The sequence below is a fragment of the Musca autumnalis genome, unplaced genomic scaffold (assembly GCF_047663935.1).
Source record: "Musca autumnalis isolate F117 unplaced genomic scaffold, ASM4766393v1 scaffold_1, whole genome shotgun sequence".
NCBI lineage: Eukaryota > Metazoa > Arthropoda > Insecta > Diptera > Muscidae > Musca > Musca autumnalis.
In genome coordinates this window covers 152,236,033-152,257,128 of record NW_027411644.1, presented here as the reverse complement: position 1 = coordinate 152,257,128, position 21,096 = coordinate 152,236,033, and the positions used below count along the sequence as shown (strand labels likewise).

Below are 21,096 nucleotides of genomic sequence, written 5' to 3'. Positions count from 1 at the left end.
ATCGATATGATGCACACTAATACAAATGTTCTTCTCTTCTCTTTTTAGATCAATAAAAACGAGTTAACAAAACAAACTAGGCCAATAAACGCCAAAAAGTAAGCCACAAGAAATATAGCCAGTGTCGAAGAACTTCATGTAACAGCGGAACAGCAGCGGCCAATAACCAAACAACTATTCCACAAAGAAGCAGGACTTGTTCGCACCCCCTCAGCTAAACTCTGCAGAAAAGAACTCCAAGACAGTGCGGCGGATATTCAATGAATTTATTTGCGGATTGTTTTTCTTTTTTCATTTTCGAGTAAACCAAAACAACTGAGAAACTTGAATAGCTAAGCTTCTACGAATGGCATAGAAGCAACGAAGTCGGTCGGTCGGTCTAAATCTGCCTACCACAGCCAGTGTAAAATCAGCTAAAATGAAACAAGTTTCTGTGGTGGCTCTGGTTAGCGTTTTATATGTCTTCGTCGTTGCCGTCGTCATCAACAAAAATTGTATGCTAAACAGAAATTGAAAATCTCAACAACCAAAACAACTGAAACGAAAATTTTAAATACCGCAACAGCCAGTGAGCCAGTCAGTCTGTCTGTCAATTAGCCAGTCAGTCGTAGAGAAGAAGAAGATAAACAACCATAACATATTCGGGCAAGAGCAGGGAGACGACAATCTCATAAGCAGTCAGACGTCGTTATAGAAGTGACCTACAAAGACAGGTTTGTGATTTTTTTCTTTGCAGTTAAAGACGACGTGTGTCTGTCTGTCTGTGAGCAACAAGAACTGCCTTCCACAAGCAGACCCAGTTGAGACAAGCAAGCAACTCACCTTATCAGGCGAGAAGTTGGAGGAATTGAAAACAGCGGTGCAAGCAAAATGGCAACCACAACATTTACAACAATGATACCTACCCCCTCGGCCAAAACAACGGCTGCCAAAAGACCTGGTCCACCAGTGCCGCCCAGACCACAACAATCCAGTTTGCTGAGAACACAGCACAGAGATGCTGTTGGCGCCTCCGCCACAAATATGCCGCAGCGTTCGTCTAGCAAAGTAGGTCTAGAACAACCTCAAATTCTTAAGAAACCAGCACCGGTAGCTGCCACAATGAGTGGCAATGCTGCAAGTGGCGGTCGCACGGTTATCTACAAATCTCCATCGTTGAATTTACAAAAGCGCCAAGAGGAACGTGAGAAACGTGGTGGCGAATCGCAAGGTGGCGGTGGTGGCACATCAACGAATACAACAACAAAAGCCAATGCTGTGACCCAAACGGCAACAAGCACCACAGCAAAATTGGCAAATGGCACGCATGCGCCTAAACCCCCTCTTAAGTTGAGAAAAGCTCCCGATGTGCCCACAGCCAAGGCACGCATTCAACCAGCAACAGATGCAACAACAGCACCCACACAACAATCCACAACGTCGGCGACAACTAAACCGGCAGGCAACGTAGTCGATGAGAACCGTGACAACAACAATATTGTCATTGTACAGTCATCTCAGGGATCAGTGACCCTTAATCGCCATCACTCAATGAATACTCCATCAACACACACCAAACCTCCAACAAGCCTCAAGGATAGCCGCCTCAGTTTGGGAAGGGCCGATTTCGAAAGAGTTGGCAATAAAATCAATCTCAGCCACTTACAACCGACAACACAACCTTTGCCACGTCCAAGGAAAATTGTCAAAATCCCTGTAGCCACTATTGACATGGAGGATACCAATTCGGTCAATTCTTCATCAACAACAACATCATCTTCATCAAACTCTCACGGTGTTGGCCTCTTTAAACGTTCTAAGACAACACTGGACAACTTTACCTCTCGGGCTCACATAACAACAGTGTCCACAGGCACGGCGGGTGGTTATCTGAGCGGTAAAACGGTGGAAATCAAAAACAATCTGAAGAATGCTGCAGAACGTCTATTTTCGGAAATTATGGTCAATCAACAGAAGCATGGTGGCTCTGATTCATCATCATCTGTGTATGGTCTCACCAATATGGTGATAACCAAACACGAAAGAGCCATACAACATCAAACTGTGGTGGAAACCGGTGGTGGTACTCCTTCTTCGGCGGCACCATTACAAAATAATGTAACTGTGGTCAATACGGCTAACGAGGAAGGCGGCTCATTGAAAATCGCTGACAATTGCACTCGTATAAATATTATAACCACTACAACTGCGGCAACACCAACACACAACACCACAACAAATGGCCAGGAACAACAGCATCAACACCAGCAGCAACACATCGGTGTCAGACAAGTTGTTTCGGCTTTTAATTCCCCGGAGAAGAAATCGGCTGCTTTTCATGAAATGCTTATTTCCGAATTGGCGGCAATGCGTACCAGATCATGTTCCATGGAAAATTTGCAAACAAAATCCCATAGCCCTACACCACCAGTACAAAAGCAGGAACAGCAACAACAACAACAGAAATTACCATTACAATTTTCTGATGTTTCAAATAAAACCCCAGAGATCAAGAACAACAATAACAATAAGAAAATGCAGGACGAACAATCAAATCCCGATGATGACATTGATGCCGATAACGTTGAAGATGCCGATGGTGATGAAGGCGAAGATGATGGCCAGGATATTGAAAATGCCCTCAAGAAATCGCTAAAAGTAATCAATGGAAATCATCAGAATTCACCACGCAAACGTACCCCGTCTGGTTGCTCATCGGATTCCTCTCCTTATGGTACAGAACGTTCGTCACGCATACGCACCTCAGATTGGATAGAAGTGGGTGACAATGGTAAACAAGTTACCTTAACCAGTTGTCACATAAGTCTGGAAGATTCTGGTTTGGAAGACGAAGAACGTATGGATGAAATGTCTTCGTCCGGTGTAGGCGATTCATGGGATAGCGTTAAGGAGGCTGAGCAATATCACCATCAGAAGCAGCAGCAGCAAGAACAACATCAACAACAACAGCAGCAGCACCAACAACAGCAAACGAAACGTAACAGTCGCAGTGTTAAAAGGTAAGTGGGACATTAGAATCATTAAGGAATAGGAAGAATTCAAAATTAAATATTTTTAGTAGAGTAGAGAGAGAATGTCAAAGGAAAAAGATTTCAGGAGAAGGGGCTCTATTTTGTAATACTTCGTATTTGAAATTATTTTGTAGCTCGATATGATGGTGCTCAATAGAAATGGGCGCGTGTCATGATCATGACACACATGATTTTGACATGTGCCCATCTCTAGCGGTCCGTCATTAAATTATTTGTTTGATAGAAATGGAAGGAGACTAATCATTGATGAAAGAAAAGATTTCGATAAACCCACAACTTTAGTAGACCTTCAAAGTGAACAGATTTGTATAGTATTTACATCCATCTACAGATTATTTAAAAAATGTACTTCCCAATATAATTACAAACTGTTCAAAGCCTACACGCGTTGAGAATCACTTAAAAAGTTACAACGCCGTTCAAGTTCACATTGAGTTCCTACTTTGTTTATCGTTAATTTTGATTGTTTTCTGCGTTGTTTCTAAACGTCTTTCCTTGATGTCGTTGTTGTTGTTTTTGTTCACATGGCATTCGTGCATTGTTGTTGCAATTTCAAATAACAATATCAAAGGGAAAAATTCTCATAGCGAGAGAAATGTAGGCGGCGTTCAATGGTAAAAAATACCAGTATACATGCCGCAACTTTCAAACAAACTGCTCAACGAATGAATCCAGAAGCTTACAGCTGGCAATCAAGCAATAGCTAATTTCATTTGTTGACAACAATGAAGAATGAAATGTCATTTTATCAATAATTAAAGTTTACAACAAATAAAAAAAAACACATAACATCTATATATGCAAATTATAAATTTGTGGTTTACAGCTACAGCTGTAATTGATGTTAGTAGAAAACAAACTGCTAAGAGCTTATTGTGAGGAATTTCGTAGCAAAGGCACTTGCAAAGAGCTGCCGAACTCATCTATAAAGAACGTTTCTATTACGAAAAATTCTCTATAGCAAAGTGTCTCATAGCAGCAACGTTATATACTGCGACGAATGGGGGTGGTCATTGGTCACCAAGTACGGCGTGCACACTGTATCTCTGTACTATGTAGCAGGGTAACTGCATCAGTGTGAGTGCTATCCAAGCCTGCCTGGTAGACTCGTTGGTCTAGAACCAGGTCAGGCACCATACTTTTCTAGACTCTAGAACAGCATCCGGCAAAAAGGGGCACACGTGCCCTTGGTGAGAATAACAAGAGAACAACCACCGCTCAGTCTTCGTTCAGAAGTCAATGAAGAAGGTACTGCTGTCGCTTGTTTCAATGATTTTTAGTTTTAGCAATGCATTAAAGCACACGCTGTTTGTGGAGAGACGTATGTGTGAGACCGCAAACAATGCGTTTGTATTAGTGCCGATACCTGGTCTAGACTCTAGAGCAGCCAAGATCATCCATATACGTTAACGTGACTACATGATATGTATACTCACAATGAGAATAACAATCAGTCGTCGTTGAGCAGCCGACAAGTACACATGTGCATGGATGTACGCATAATTTTAGTGGGGACACTGAACAAAACCGCACACACCCGCCATATGTTTACTGGTCGCAGTTCTAGCAACCACAAACTTTCTTGTGATTCTCTCACTACTTTACTCTCTTTTTTATTTTGAGCATCAATGCTCTAGAGCAGCATTCGGCAGCCCTTTACTCGCGAGCAAGCGAAGAGAGCCTCGCTCTCCACTCACTAATTGAAAAACCATGCACTGACAACAGTGTTTGCTCAAATTGTTGTTGTTGTGTGCCGATTGCTGGTCTAGAGCAGAGTGAGGCAGAGAACATTTTTGGGTCTCTCTTGTGCTCTCAATGAGCGTAAATTTGTTGTTGTTCACAACGTGTTAGCATCTACACAGGCTGTGAGAGATAACAAATTTACGCTCACTTAGAGCAAATGGGCTCTCTTGTGAGTCACAATGCCTCCTCCTGGTCTAGAGTAGGGCTGCTAATTTCTTCACGGTAGCGTAAATTGAGAGTAAGCATCAGTCGTTGTTTGGCCTGCAACGGAGAAACACATCTTCAATGTGAGCACCTCTGGTCTAGAGCACAGCCGACCAAGAAGAGGGCAACAAAATTCTCAATATTTGCAACTTTTGACAGTGTGTTAGTAACGTACGCATGCTGCAAAACAAATCAAAACATTTGTGTGCTCTTTCGTTGCGTTCGGGTCGTGTGTGTGTGTGAATTGCCAAAAAACTTCGTAACTTTAACAATATCAAAGCACGACATTGGTCTAGAGCAGTGCTCATCAGCGAGCCCTTGCTGAGAGCAAGTAAGCATATTTTACTGTATCTTTTACATCAATGGTGGGCAAATTGCGAGAGACTCATGTATTTTTTACACTTTTGTGTGTGAGGCCGAGCATTTCTGCCCATCAGTGTTTTACATTGAAATCTACGCTCACTTGCGCTCAGTAAGGGCTCGCTGGGGAACACTGGTCTAGAGGTTCTCGTTTAGACCTTTGCACCACTCTCTAGATCATTAAGATCTCTCCTAACGTGCCAGGGTGGGAGAAGTCTGTCTTTAAATCGTGACAGGGATGCTCACGACGCACAGTGATCCAGAATTGTTTTTTTTTTTCCAGGTCAAAACTCTGTAATTTTTCGGTCTAGTAGTTGCAGGTTGCAAAATGTTAAGTTTTTTTTTTATATTTAGCATAATATGTATGTTTGTATAGGAAGATATAAAAAAAATACAAAAACACTCAAAAGTTTAATTTTGACTGTGAATTCCTCTGCAGCTGCTTAAGCGAACTTGACTCACCGCAAATATGATGTGTTATCTGTCGAAAAAAAAAACAGTAAGGAAAGGATCAAAGTCGGGCGGGTTCGACTATAGCAAGCGAAGAGAGCCTCGCTCTCCACTCACTAATTGAAAAACCATGCACTGACAACAGTGTTTGCTCAAATTGTAAAATATAAATCGGAGCTGTATCCAAATCTGAACCGATTTCGATATAATTTGGCACATTTATTTCTGGACCGAATTTAGTCACACATTCCAAATTTTATCGAAATCGGACATATATAGCGTGTGTGGTACAGAAAATACGTGAAATCGGCCGAAAATATATATGGGAGCTATATCCAAATCTGAACCGATTTCGATATAATTTGGCACACTTATTTGTAGACCGAATTCAGTCACACATTCAAAATTTCATCAAAATCGGGCTTATATAGCGTGTTTGGTGCAGCAAATACCTCAAATCAGGCGAAAATTTATATGGGAGCTATATCCAAATCTGAACCAATTTTGACCAAAAGCAATAGCGTTCTTCCTATGGCTAAAAAAATTGTAGTCCCTAATTTTCAGCTGAATCGGACAAAAAATGCGACCTGTACGTTGCGAACAAAAATACATGGACAGACGGACGGACATGCATAAATCGACTCAGAAAGTGATTATATGTATATCCCCAAAAGGAACTATGGGTCTATTTCGTTTCCTTTTGTATGTTACATACAAATGCACAAAGACATAATACCCCTTACCACAGTGTGGTGTAGGGTATAAATAATTATGAAAATATCTCTATGCGTTCAAATGTAACAGAATTACACATTATCCCACCGTAATTATACCCTACACCACACAGTGGTAAGGGGTATTATGTCTTTCTGCATTTGTAAGTAACATACAAAAGGAAACGAAATAGACCCATAGTTCCTCTTGGGGATATACATATAATCACTTTCTGAGTCGATTTATGCATGTCCGTCCGTCTGTCCATGTATTTTTGTTCGCAACGTACAGGTCGCATTTTTAGTCTGATTCAGCTGAAAATTAGGGAATACAATTTTTTTTAGCCATAGGAAGAACGCTATTTATTTTGGTGAAAATCGGTTCAGATTTGGATATAGCTCCCATATAAATTTTCGCCCGATTTGAGGTATTTGCTGCACCAAACACGCTATATAAGCCCGATTTTGATGAAACTTGGAATGTGTGACTGAATTCGGTCTAGAAATAATTGTGCCAAATTATGTCGAAATCGGTTCAGATTTGGATATAGCTCCCATATGTATTTACGCCCGATTTCACGTATTTGCTGCACCAAACAAGCTACGTATGTTTGATTTCAATGAAATATGGAGTGTGTCACTGAATTCCATCGAATTACATCGAAATCGGTTCAGATTTGGATATAGCTCCCATATAAATTTTCGCCCGATTTGACGTATTTGCTGCACGAAACACGCTATACACGTCCGATTTTGATGAAATTTGAAATGTTTGATTGTATTCCGTCAAGAAATAAGTGTGCCAAATTACATCGAAATCGCTTCAGATTTGGATATAGTTCCCATATATATCTTCGACCGATTTCACGTATTTGTTGCACCAAACACCGTATATCTGTTTAATTTTGATAAAATTTGGAATGTGAGACGGAATTTTGTCTAATAAAAGGGTACCATAATATACAGAAATCAGTTCAAGTTGATATACATATATCTCCTATATATGTTTTACATATTCACAGTGGTGTAGGGTATCATATAGTCGGCCCCGCCCGACTATGATTCTTTCCTTACTGGTATTTAATTTAGAACAGATGTTTTAATTACTATAAGGATGTTTAGCATTGAAAATTGGCTAAATCGGTCCAGGTTTTGATTTAGCCGCCTATTGAACGTTACCTCCCGATTTTATCAAATTTTAAAGTTTTAGCCACACTACACCTTTTTCACATGTAATTCGAAACATTCCAGTCATGATAGAACAACAAAAGGTTACAACAATACACAGCTGACTGACGCTGCAGTTACACATGCCAGTAAATTGGTGACAGTTGAGTGCATGTATTATACTCGAAAATTCCGAAAAAGTGTTCGACTAGCATGCAGTTTTCTTGTGTGTTTACACATGCCAGTGCAAGTTCAATTTCAAAATTATTTTAAGCCGCATATAACACACAAAATTGCATTATATTTCAGATTTAAAACACAACTTACAATATATTTTATTATTCTTCTTTTATTTCGTTTTAAAAAGATTGTTTTCAATCATAAACATAATGATTCTGGTATTGCCGTCTTTTCAATATTGTATAATCCCAGAGGGGAAATTATTTGCCCACCTATATTTTCATGAAAAACGTCAAAATTATGTCTTTATTTACCATTAATATGCACAAATATGCATTAAATCTTTGCATTCGTAATGCCTTGTTCATACTGACGGCAATTCGCTCTCCATTCGTTGTTCGAGCCCAAATTATGTATAAATAACTTCATTTTCCATACAAAATTCTGAGAGCGAAGAACGATGTTTGTACGTTGTTCAATTTAAATTACTCTCCGAACGACGATAAAATATGTCCCATCTCTAACAAATGAGAGTATTTATCGAAATAAATAAATTTTGACAGACAAAATTAAAAATTTTAAAATTTATGAAAAACACTAACTTTTTTCGAAAAACTGCAAAACATGAATGAAAAGTAAACGGTGAAACGATTAGTATGCCTTCAAATCATAGTACATTTTGTCTTCTCTTCCATTGCAGTTGCATATTTGTCCATTGTTTCAAATTCATGTACAAATCTAGATACAAAAATTAAATGCTTGTCTGAAAGTCTGTAAACCAAAAATTTATTTGGCAGGCATGGTAGAACAAGAAAAGGTAGCAGCAATACCCAGCTGACTAAACAGGGCTGTAATGTTAGTGTCAAATTCCATACGACATTTTATATGTATGTATATTTATTTCTATGTTCGATGTATATTAGGGATATATATTTTTTGAAGAACAAATTTATTCATCAGAAAAAAAACTATTTCCCATAAAGACTCCTTCATATCATTGACATGTAACCTCCTCCAGGTCCGAACGACATGCCGCACACTAAAACACCGCTTATAGAGGCGGTACAATATTTGTTAATATGTGTGGTATTTAGTTAAACTTAAAAAGAACAAAGCTCTAATAAACATTTGCTTTTTTGTTTTCAAAAGCAAACGATTGAAACAGCTTCTCTTTTTTCAATGAATTACCAGCGACCCCAAACATTTTTGCAAGAATTCTACTTTCTGCGAGAAATTATGCATTTGGTGGAATGATATGGAAACATTCAAATTGAAAATCTAATGAGTTTTCATTCATGTTTTTCAAAATATTCAATCAAATGTGAAAATTATTACTTTTTTTAAATTCCAATAATTTATAGACATTTCCTTATTTTGTTTACATTTACGTTGACACTAACATTTACAAACAAAAACAAATTCCTATGTGGTTGTTGTTGAGTTGTATTTGTTGTAGTATTTACTTTACCTGGTTTGTTCTACCATGTTTGGCAGGCCTCTCTTTCTCGTTAAATTTGAAAATAGAAAATTTGAAAAATTTGTTGAAAACACCACAATTTTAAGAAAAAATAGAAAACATGAATGAAAAGAATAGAATTTAAAATAAAATGGATGTTTGAAGGAAAGAAAAGTATTTTTCCACTTCATATCAACTAATTTTGCATGTCTTTTGGTTGAAACTTCCTTTAAAATCAGCAAACAAAATGTATGAAAATATGAACTATGTTGGTATGAAGTATGTACCATGTCGTATGGACGGGTTAATTCGTATACGTAATTGTGAGAACGAACAACATAATTGAAGTGCTGGTATGAACATGGCATAAAAGAAAAAAAAGTAAATGGATAAAAAACAAGTAAAAAAGTATCAGTCGGCTTTGCCGACAGATATATACCCTCAGCCTGTGTATATTGAAACAATTTTTCCCCAAAAAAACGGAGTTTTGCGGAGGAGACACTAAAAGGAATGGATCGACATTGGCCATTATGGAAGTGGATCTCCAGCCACTACATATCGTGCCATAGGGGGTTTTTACACCATTCGGGCTGTTTGCTCAATAAGTACGGACTTGTCCCTGAAAAAAACTTTTACCATCGTAATTGAGGCAGCGAATGCAAGTTGCTTCAACAAAAATCAAAGTGATTCGATATCTGGGTACCTATTCTGTAACTTTTTAACAACTTTACTCATTGTTTATTTTACAACAATTTCTTTTGTTTGTTTTGTAGTTGTTACAAAAACAAAAGAAATTTTAACATCTTCTCAATCGTTAAAATTACAGAATAGGCCTACAGGCCTTAAAGTGAACTTATCCGAAATTTTGTGTGGGAGGTACCGGAATGGACAAATATAGTCCATATTTTAACCTGATCTATATGTGGTAGATATATTAGGATGTGTAAAATATGGACCAATTCGGCCACTCCCTTCAAGAGTTAACGTACGAACAATTTTTCCGAACATTTTTGAACTTTTGTGGGGGAAGTACCGGAAGGAGTGGACTTGCCGCTAATGAAACTTGTACCGTCGTATGGGGGGCAGTGAATACAAGTTGCTAACATAAAAATCAAAGCGATTCGAGAGATGGCCCTAAACTGAACTTTTCCGAAATGTGTAGGAGATACCCGCAGGAGTGGACCGATTGAGTTCATATTGAAACCTTATCTAAGTCTGGTACAAATTTCACGATGTGCAAAGTATGGACCAAATCGGTTACTCCCTTCAAGAGTTATCGTGCGCACAAGTTTTCCGAACATTTTCGAACTTTTGTGTGGGAGGTACCGGAAGGAGTGGACCGATATAGCCCATCTTCGAACTTAAACTAAGTTTGCGCAAAATATTACGAAAGCCAAAATTTGAACTGAATCGGTTCATCCCTTTGAGAGTTATCGTGCGCTCCAGCCAGCCAGACAGACGGACGGACATTGCTCGATCGACTCCAAATTGTCAGAAACACATTTCGTCCAAACATACTTGGGGTCTAAAACCATTATTTCGATGAGGCACATTTTGCCCGTATGAAAGTGTATATACCCTCGTTAGCATAAATTCTGAGGGTATAAATAGCCTCGGCAACTCTTTTTTCATTTTCGACATATCACTGGCAGCCAGTTCAAAATTTTACTGGAATGAAAAATCTAGTGCCAGTGGAGTCGACAATACCAAAAATTTAATTGTGGTAGTAAAATATTGTGTATGTATTGAATTTTTCGAACTGTCACTGGCATTTGTAAACGGTGGTTGAACTGGGTTGTAACGTTAGTGCCAAATTCCATACGGCATTTTATATATTTATTTCTATTTCGATGTACATTAGGGATATATATTTTTTTAAGGAATAAATATATCATTCCGAAAAAAAAACTATTTCCCAGATACGCTTCTTTATATCAATGATAAGTAACCTCCTCCTAAAAAGTTATGCAAATGACTCGACTTTAGGACAAATTGCTTCAATTTAAATTCGCACATGCATAATTGCAATATTGTACATATAAATAGAATTTCCAACTGTCGAAAATTGCCTAGCCACATGTACTATGCCTCATGATGTTCACCTAACCAGTTAACGAAACTATTGTCGCATTGAGGTTGATTTATGGGACTTCGCTAGATATCATTTTTTTAATAAAAACTTCTCAGCTCAATTAATTGAAATAGACTTTGTTGCTCTATCAAGAGAGAAATGCAGAAGCTTTAAAAACATTGCTACGGAATAAGGATTAACTTAACCCAGCATATACGTTGTTTTATTCAACGATACGATTTGTACCAAGGAAAACGAGGGTTCTTTAGATTATGATTCTACAAAGCCTTAATGCATTGACTACTTCACGACTTGACTCAATTCACGATTTACTTCCTTATTAGCTGGCGATTTTAATTCGCGTTTTGATTTACAACTCACTCACCCACCTGCTATTCTCCGTATTTATACTTGCTCGCAGAAGCATAGCCTATTTTAGAATCCTAAATCTAGGATGTTCAGCAATGGTCAAGTGAAATGTTAAACGATTCGCAAATACACATACCAACAGACGGATGAATGTAAACAAAAAAAGGGTTAGAGGTAGTAAATAAGAAAGAATAGGAGTAATAATGAATGACGTCACAATGTGGAAGAATAATTATGTAAAAACTGAGTGATCAAGACAATTGTGGGAGAGAGTACAGCAAAACAATAGCAAAATAAACACTGAAAATTTCTAAAACATGAAGTGGACATTTTTTTCTTTTTTTAGAGGGTTATTTCGCTATAACCGAATCCATTCTTTAAAGAATTTCACATAGTTCAAATTTGAAACATATTTTCAAGTTTTCAATTACTCTTCCTCCTTATTGCTGCATTATAAAACTATCCAAAGAAATATAAGGTACAATAACAAATTGCGGTTTTGTTGTAATTTGTTGTCAGCTTTGACGCAAGTGTAAATAAGTAAAACAAAGAAACAAAATTCAACTTGTATGCAAATTCATTTTCAATTTATATAATTTATTTTATTTTTTCTTCATATGAATAATAATTACAAATCGAGTACAAGTAAAAAACCACACACATCTGTACATATGAATGTTTCTATAAATGAATATAGAACGTTGGTCGGTTCTGGGATGTAAGAAGACAAATATGTAACTGGAAATATGCATTCGCCTAACCAACCAAGAGATAGATATCCAATTGAGCGGCACCCAAAGCAAACTTAGTTGCTTTGACGGTTTCTTAAGAATGTGACATATTTTTGAATTCGATCCGTCGTCGGTTTTATCTGACAAAGAATATTTATTGTGTGTGTGTTTGTATTCGAGTGTGTTTGTTTCCTACAGGTGGGTCTGTGGAACACCCTTTTTTACGGGTGGAATTTAGTTGTAGCGATCAGGTTCTTCATTCTCATACCGGGATGAGGTAATCTTGATTACAGGTTTCATTTATAACCACAACAATTTCAAAGACAATAACAACAAATTAACTGATGTTTGTTCAAGGTTATTAAAATTATTTAAATGTCTTATTAAAATTACTGCACGGTGTTTTGGGTTTTCTTTATTTCTTGTCTTAAAAACAGTTATTGCTGCCCAGCAGCTAATTAAATAGTGAGTTAAATTATTTTCAAGTTAAAGCGAATTACGCATTATTTTATTCTTCATAAGCCAATGATGAGTACGTAAGTATGTTAAAAGAATTCATATTTAAATTGGGATAGTTTAAAAAAAAATAACAACGGTCCACATTCTCACTATTAGTCCGGTCAAAATAGACAAGCGTATAAGAGGGAAATAGCAAAAATTCCCACAAAGCTGAATTTTGGTGGAGAGCTAGGGTTAGCCATTAGAAGCAACGTCCTAAAAGTCCCCATCGATCCCATGTGTGCAAAACAAATTATTCGGGGTCAAAGGTCATTTTTGGAGGCATTTTCAGTTTTTCTAATTTTTTTCAAAAACGGTAAGACTTAGCAAAAGCCGGCTAAAGTAAAAGTTGTAGATTCAATAATTGTCTACAATAGCTTATTTTAATCAGGGCATATATATGCTTCCAAAAAACTAGAGTCATTGCCATTTTTATATCAAAATGTTAGAGGTTTGAAAACTAAACTCAGTAGCTTATATTTAAAAAGTTTTTATTGTGATTATAAAGTCGTAGTGTTTACTGAAACATGGTTAAAGCCTGAAATAAGTGATACTGAAATCTTTTGCGAAGAATTTCAAGTTTATAGGAAAGATAGATTAAACAAGGTTGGTGTTGGTGTTTAAATTGCACAATTCTATTTCATCTGAATTAGTTGTAATACCAGTGACAACTTATGATGAGTTTCTTTGTGTAAAACTGAATTACCTTGGGAATATAATCTTTGTAACTGTTTCTTATATTGCACCAAACTCGGGCAATGACATTTATCTAAGACATGCCAATTTAATTCAAAGTGTTTCTTCTTTAATGTCTACTACCTCCGAATTAATTTGTATGGGTGATTTTAATCTTCCTCATATCTCATGGGTCCCTGGGGACAATAGAGTAGATTTTATACCTGCAACTAGCAATGGAATTGACGATTTTTGGGATTTAATTTTTAGTCAATGTCTTTACCAAGTTAATAATGTTTTAAACATAAAGGATCGGGCTTTAGATCTAGTCTTTTCATCTACACTCAATGTTGCATTGAATAGATGTCTACCTATCGTATTGCCAGAAGATGTTTACCATCCTACACTTTCAGTTAACCTTCAACTACAAATTTCTAGACCGACCCCTAGGTCTAAAAAATATATTAATCCTAAATTTAATTTTGGAAAAACAGATATTAATCGGCTAAAATCAATTTTATTAAGTACAAGATTTGTTATTAATGATACGATTGATTTAAGCTTTTCTAATTTCTATAATCAACTTAACTCTGCCTTCGCTAAAACAACTCCATATATGACAAAAGTTTCTGATCATGGCCCTCCTTGGTTCACATTAACGTTAAGGAGGTTGCGCAACATAAAAAGTAGATGCTTCAAAAAATTTAAAAAAATTAACTCCGCAGTGAATTACTCTAGCTATATTGTAGCCCGAAATAAATATAATTCTGCCAATTCTTATTTTTATCGGCATTATCTTGATAAAATGAGTAGGAATTTCAAAAATAACCCGAAAAGCTTCTTTAAATTTGTTAATTCTAAAAGAAAGGCTAATAATTTCCCAAGCTGTATGAAATTTGGTAGCAGAGAATCTTCGGACGAATCCGAAATCTCTAATATGTTTGCCGACTTCTTTCAGTCTTCCTACTCTTCTAAAATTCTAAATGAACAATATAACTATAGTATTGACAAGCTGAATCATCTACCTCATATTGTATTGTCTGAAGATGAAGTCCTTGTTGGCTTAAAGTCGCTTCGTTCTTCAAACATACCCGGTCCAGATGGTGTTCCTACTTATATTCTTAAATCTTGCGCTAATGAAATTTATCAACCTCTTACAAAAATCTTTAATTATTCCTTAAATAATGGTTACTTTCCAACTTTCTGGAGATCTAGCTTCATTATTCCACTACACAAATCTGGTAATAGATGCTTTGTTGAAAATTATAGGTGTATAGCAAAACTTAGTGCTATCCCAAAACTTTTTGAACTTTTAGTTTCTCGAAGACTTTCTCACTTTGTTAAATCTATAATTTCACCTTTTCAGCATGGATTTATGAAAGGCAGATCTACAATTACTAATCTCATGGAGTTTGTAACTCATGTCTATAAAGGGTTTTCTTATAAACAACAGACAGACGTTATTTATACCGATTTTAGTAAAGCCTTTGATACCGTAGTGCATAAACATTTGCTTTATAAACTTGATATCATGGGATTTCCACAATCTTTATTGAATTGGATTTCCTCTTATTTAAGAGGACACACCCAAAAAGTTTTATTTAACGAGTCATTTTCCAAGGACCTGTTCGTTTCTTCCGGTGTGCCGCAAGGTAGCCACCTGGGCCCACTTTTATTTGTACTATATATTAACGATCTTCCTTCAGCTATACGTTACTGCAAAATTTTAATGTATGCTGATGATGTAAAGCTATTCTTTCAACTGAATTCATTAAGTAATTCAATATATCTACAATATGATCTGCACTCTCTTACTAATTGGTGTTACGCAAATGGGATGACTTTGAACCTCAAAAAGTGTAAAAAATTTTCCTTATCTAGATCACTTCCGTTTTTCTCCAATTATTATATTGGTTCACATCAATTGGAAAATGTTGACTATTTCCTAGATCTAGGTGTTTTATTAGATCATAAATTGCGCTTCAATTTGCACATTGATTCTTGTGTTAATAAAGCTAAATCGTTATTGGGTTTTATAAAACGTTGGTCTAAAGAATTTGATGACCCATACGTTACGAAACGTTTGTTTGTTAGCCTCGTCCGCCCAGTTCTGGAATATGGTTGCATTCTATGGAGCCCTTATTACAAATCATACTCTGATAAGATTGAGTCGGTTCAAATCCAATTCCTACTGTTTGCCTTGCGTGGTCTGCACTGGGACACGACCGCGCTACTCCCACCTTATGAAAGCCGTTTAATGTTAATTGATCTTCCTACTCTTGAAAAAAGAAGATTTACACTAAGAGCGCTATTTTTTATTAAACTGTTACGCGGCTTAATTGACTGTCCGTACTTAATAGGAGAAATAAGATTTAATGTTCCTTCACGTATAACCCGTAATTTCTTGCCAATTAATTTGCCTACTGTGAAAACTAATTATGAAGATAATAACCCATTACGTTCATTGTGTGATATATACAATAACATCTATAATACGATACCTTTAACTAAACCATTACATACTTTAAAAAAATTAATATTGCATTCATAATGTATAAACAAGCAGGTTGCCAATCCTCTTTAATGTAGTATTAACATTTTTAGTAACTTAGTTTAGAATCTATTGCTCTGTAAACTACTTGTGCCTGTTAGGAACCCTTCAGCTCAGCATATGTATATCTACAACTCCCTCTGCGGAACAGTAGAACACAGCTAATGAGCAGAAACTATTTTTAATTTATATCTATCACCGTCGTTCATTCTAAAAAATTGAGCTCTGTTTAACGGCAAACTACATCTCCCTCAGCGGAACCAGTAGTATTCAGCCTAAAGAGCCTTTAATGTAAATACATATTAATTTCCCTAATTAAATTATGTTGTTGTAATTTTGTTTGTAATTAAATTTTTATATCGGCTGATATAATTTGTAGCCGGTAGTTTTATCCCCAACTAACCCGCCATTGACCGGTCCATGGTGTGTACGTGCTCCCTACGTAAGGGGAGGTGGCCCCATCGGTCGGCAGGGGCGGGTGTGAGTGGCGTGGGTACGAACGAAAAAAAAACAATATTTTGTGGAATTTCGGCGGAGCGGGGTTTGAAAATTAATTCGACAGACAATGGTGGTTGTGTCTCCGACCCGAGGCACTTATTTATCTCCAAAACTACTAAACCGATTTCCACGTCATTTTCAGATGATGTACTGGGATGGCCCTTGCTGGAAAAGGGGCGATATATTTTGTTCAATTTTGGAGGTGCGGGTTATGCCCTGCGCCTTATTTTGTAAAATGCGCTATATATGTATATATAACTTACGAAGCATAAGACCCAACCACTCCCACTTTCTTAAATATGTTACAAATCATTGTAAATACCAGACATTATTCATAACGAAGCTTTGGTCTTTTTGGAAATGTTTAAATTAGAAGCCAACATATCGATAGATATAGGTTCATCATTGGACATTCAATTGAATGAAGGGCACACATGCAATATTAAATATAAGTTATCATCTGAAACAATTGTACGATGGCACAAAAAATTTCCCTAGAAGCTTTAGATCGATTCTTGAAGGATTTAGATATCAGACAAACACTTCCAGTTATACCATTGCAGCAAATAAAATAAATGTATGCCTCAAGTCATCAGTTTTTGGCGGTATGTTAAAATTGCATATCGACACCAACATTTCTGAAGATTGATGGATTTTTGGATTACTTTGAATCTTTCAACTTTTCTTTCAAAAGAATGTAAAGTTTTTTAAATACTTATTAATATTTTTCAACAATAAGGCCGCACTTTTATAATAAACTGTTTATGACGCCATTAACTCTATTGACTTAGTTTAACACTTGCGGTACAACTTATTATCCCACAAACCCATATCGCATCCGTGTCTAATTGTAAAATGGGAAATAAATATTTCAAATAATTTGTATTGCAAATTATAATTTGAAAATAGTTTTATTGTGATTTACAGACAATTTGCAATTCATTTGAAGAAATAATTGAATATTTTTGTGAGTGTGTGAATGCAAGTAAATAAAAATATTTAATTGTTTTTGTTGTTGTGGGTTTTTGCTTGCATTGTTCCCGGGCTCAAAAATTTTACTTTCGTGCTTGTAGCACATTACACACTTGTTCACTTATGTATGTATGTATATCTGTCCATTCGCAGCGAATCAATTCGAGCGTTACGACTCTTTATTTTGAGAAATTTGTCAATGTGTGGAGTGAGTATTATTTCTTATCTTTTACAAAGCAGTGGGGAATCTGTATTGAAACAAGTTAAAAAAAATTACAAATGACAAAAAGTTTAAATTTGAAAGAACGGAATCATGGCGATAAATTCATTTATCAGATAATAAATCTGTGATAAGATATTTGCTAATTTCCGTTGAATTTATTTTATCCATGTTCATCTGTAAACAAACAAATAAATTAACCAGCATAAATAAGTCTTTCTTAAGTATTGGCGTAGCATGAAGAATTTTAATCTACATAGGTAGCTGTTAAAAACTTCCAAACCTTTTTGTTAAACAAACTCGAAAAATTTTAATAAATGTTTAAAGGGCAAGAGATCCCATTTACTTGCCTCAAATTTTACCTACGCCCATGTCTTTGCCTAAGTAAAAAACAAGTTCGAGTAACAATAGCTTTAATTCGCTGCCTCATGTTGTTTTTATTTATAACGACCTGGGCTTCAGTATTAACTACGTGTTGATTGTAAACATCATCTTCAAGATAATCAAGGCAATTGCAATAAAATTCAGAGCTGTCCAATATTGTTTGAAGTGACCGTTCACAAATTTGGGTTAAGTTCCAATCAAAATAATTCAATTTAATAAAAAGTGCAAAATAGTGACAGTTGTAGTTTCAATTGTTGTAACGGAAAGTCTTAAGATTTCAATACATATGTATATAATGATTGGGATTTCTTTCAGTTAATTCGTTGTTTGTAATTATGAAAAACAGTAGTGCAATGCAAGCTGTTCGGGTTTTAGGCGTCAGAATAAACGCAAGAAAAGCTAGAGTGACACTAGAGTTGCAGCGTGCATTACAAATGTTTGGAATGTCCCCAAAACTTTACAACTTACTTTCCATGACAAGGCAACTGATGAACATGGGTGTGGGGGGTGACTATTCTCTTTGAAAACTTGCTGCAGACGAACTACAACGCCTGTCATGTAGCTGGTATTCGCACTTGTTGCTGATACAACAACAACACTCATTCCAATTGATCCCCTCAAATACGTTCTAACAGTTCTGGAGTCCTTCTGCAATTGTTTGATTTTCCCATCTTTCAACTTGAGCGCAGCCAACTTAATTTCTTCATTCTTGAAGACTACGCCCTGATTAGGGTGTCCAAAACCGAAACCGGTTAACCGGTTACCCGGTTTTGAGTTACAAAACCGAAACCGGTTTTCGCCAAAAACGTCATTTTCGGATAACCGAAAAAAACCGGTTATATGTGTCGGTTAACCGGTTTTAAAAAAATAGTAATATTTTTAATATTTCGTTACAATTGTATTCTTGAAGGTAAACTAAACTTAACTAACACAAGTTACGGCAAAGTATTAAATATCAGATACCTTTAAATTTGAAAAATATTTTGTGTAAAAGTATAAAGTTCACTACGCAGTTCCAATGGTACACACCATTTGTATGAAAAATCTGCGTATAAGTGATATCACACATTAGTTTGTATGAAGTTCTCATATATTTTGGAACTAATACACTGAACTAGAAACTAGAGCTATATTAGCTACAACTTAAAACGAATGTTTGGTACAACTTAGTCATTATTCAAGTGACCGCCTAATTGTCAGTCAAAAAAAAAAACACAAAACATTGTTCCACAACATCCCATACGGGACAAGGGAGACTTCTCTCATATCAATGAGTGCACCCCGATTGTCAGTCATTTCACGATAATTTGAGGTTGGCGAAGCAACACGAATAATCCGAACTTAATAAAATGTAAACTTAATTCTTTTGGTACTCAATTTTATATTTGTAAGGACTTTTACTATTCTTAGGACAGAATTTCGGTCTTAATTTTGCTGTCGCTACTTCGAGGTTGAATGTCAAATAACAAGGTTATTACGATATAATTATATAATAACGAAGTCGTTATACTTAATTTACCCCTTGCCGCACATTTTTAATCAAATATATATCAATTATGAGCAAATTTGTAGTTACTAAACAAAACCGGTTAACCGGGTTTGAAAATTTTTGAAAACCGGTTTTTGAAAAAATTAAGAATTTCGGTTAACCGAAAACCGTTTTGTTTGGAAAAACCGGTTTTTTTGGACACCCTAGCCCTGATATTCAAAGCTCAATAAGAGTTGGTCATCAAAGAGCATGCTCCATTTCCTCAGATAAAGAGAGCTTACCAAGCTCTCCTTCACTCGAGCAACTTCCTTGCTTGTGGATTCCTGACATGAGGTTGTCATTTTAATGGCCTCAGCGGAAGGCTGGTGGCACACCGTTGCTGCTTTGGGGCACCAGATTTGAGCTTAGAACAAAGCGTCTTACAATGCCTATGGGTTATGTTTCCCTTTGCTCGTTGATGCTACATTGTCAACCTCCCAAGGACTACCCGTTGTGCTGCCGGTTGAGTCCGTGCTACAATCAGCCATTGCTAATCTGGAAGGAGTGGATACAGTTGCTCTCATTTTCCATTTTCGTTTGGATGGGAGGATGATATTGGCACTGGCAGGTTTGACGCTGGAGGAACCAATGCGGCCCTTGCTCCCATTTTGCAGTTTCTTGTATTTTTTGCATATCTATTCGCATTTTTCATTGGTGATGTCAGACAATTCCTTCAATGAAACAAAAATATAATTTCAAAATTGTTTGTGCGTGATCTTTTCAATATTTAAATATTATTAAAAAGGAAAAGCCAACTTATTCCTCCTACAGGAAAATTTTTCGAAGAAAAAGACGAAATGTCATCCTCCTATTATAAACTTTGATACGATTTAAAATGTGTCTCACCCCAAGATAATTTGTAGTCCATTTAACCCTGTCCGTCTGTCTGATACGCACGATACTCTCGAACGGATAAATTTTACCCAAGCTTCTTCCTGTACCTCCCTCACGAAAGTCGAGAATCGTTTTGAAAGTACTGCTTGTGGTCCTGTTCATGGCGATATAATGTTTTTCATGGACAAGTCCGCGCTTCCTGTCGTAAAAGTACAACAACTTTAAAAAATCCTACGGTGACCATCTAAAATATTCGTTTGGTACAGTGACTGTATTCGTAGAAAGGAATGACTCTCAATATCAGATCTAGTTCGAAGATTGAATTTATCGGTCCAATCCTTCAGGTACCACCTTGCCAAACGTTCAGTTAAAGCCATTTCTCGGATCATTTTAAAATTTTAACAGCGGGTAGTAGTTGTAATGAGCATTGGAAGATTACATTTTGTTTGGTAGCTGACAC

The 21,096-nt window shown here is 36.5% G+C and overlaps 1 protein-coding gene across 5 annotated transcripts in view; it reads left to right on the top strand.

The window, feature by feature from the left end:
* LOC141388578 (uncharacterized) overlaps window positions 1–21,096 on the top strand; it is a 179,200-nt gene that overhangs the window by 23,987 nt on the left and 134,117 nt on the right. For all 5 annotated transcript variants that reach the window (XR_012408894.1, XR_012408895.1, XM_073958499.1 and 2 more), the window contains exon 2: window positions 49–2,999. Coding sequence is in view for 3 of the 5 variants with exons in the window: in XM_073958499.1 (XP_073814600.1) it covers window positions 871–2,999 (2,129 nt within the window). In the remaining 2 variants the exon portion in view is untranslated. The remainder of the gene's footprint in view (window positions 1–48; window positions 3,000–21,096) is intronic.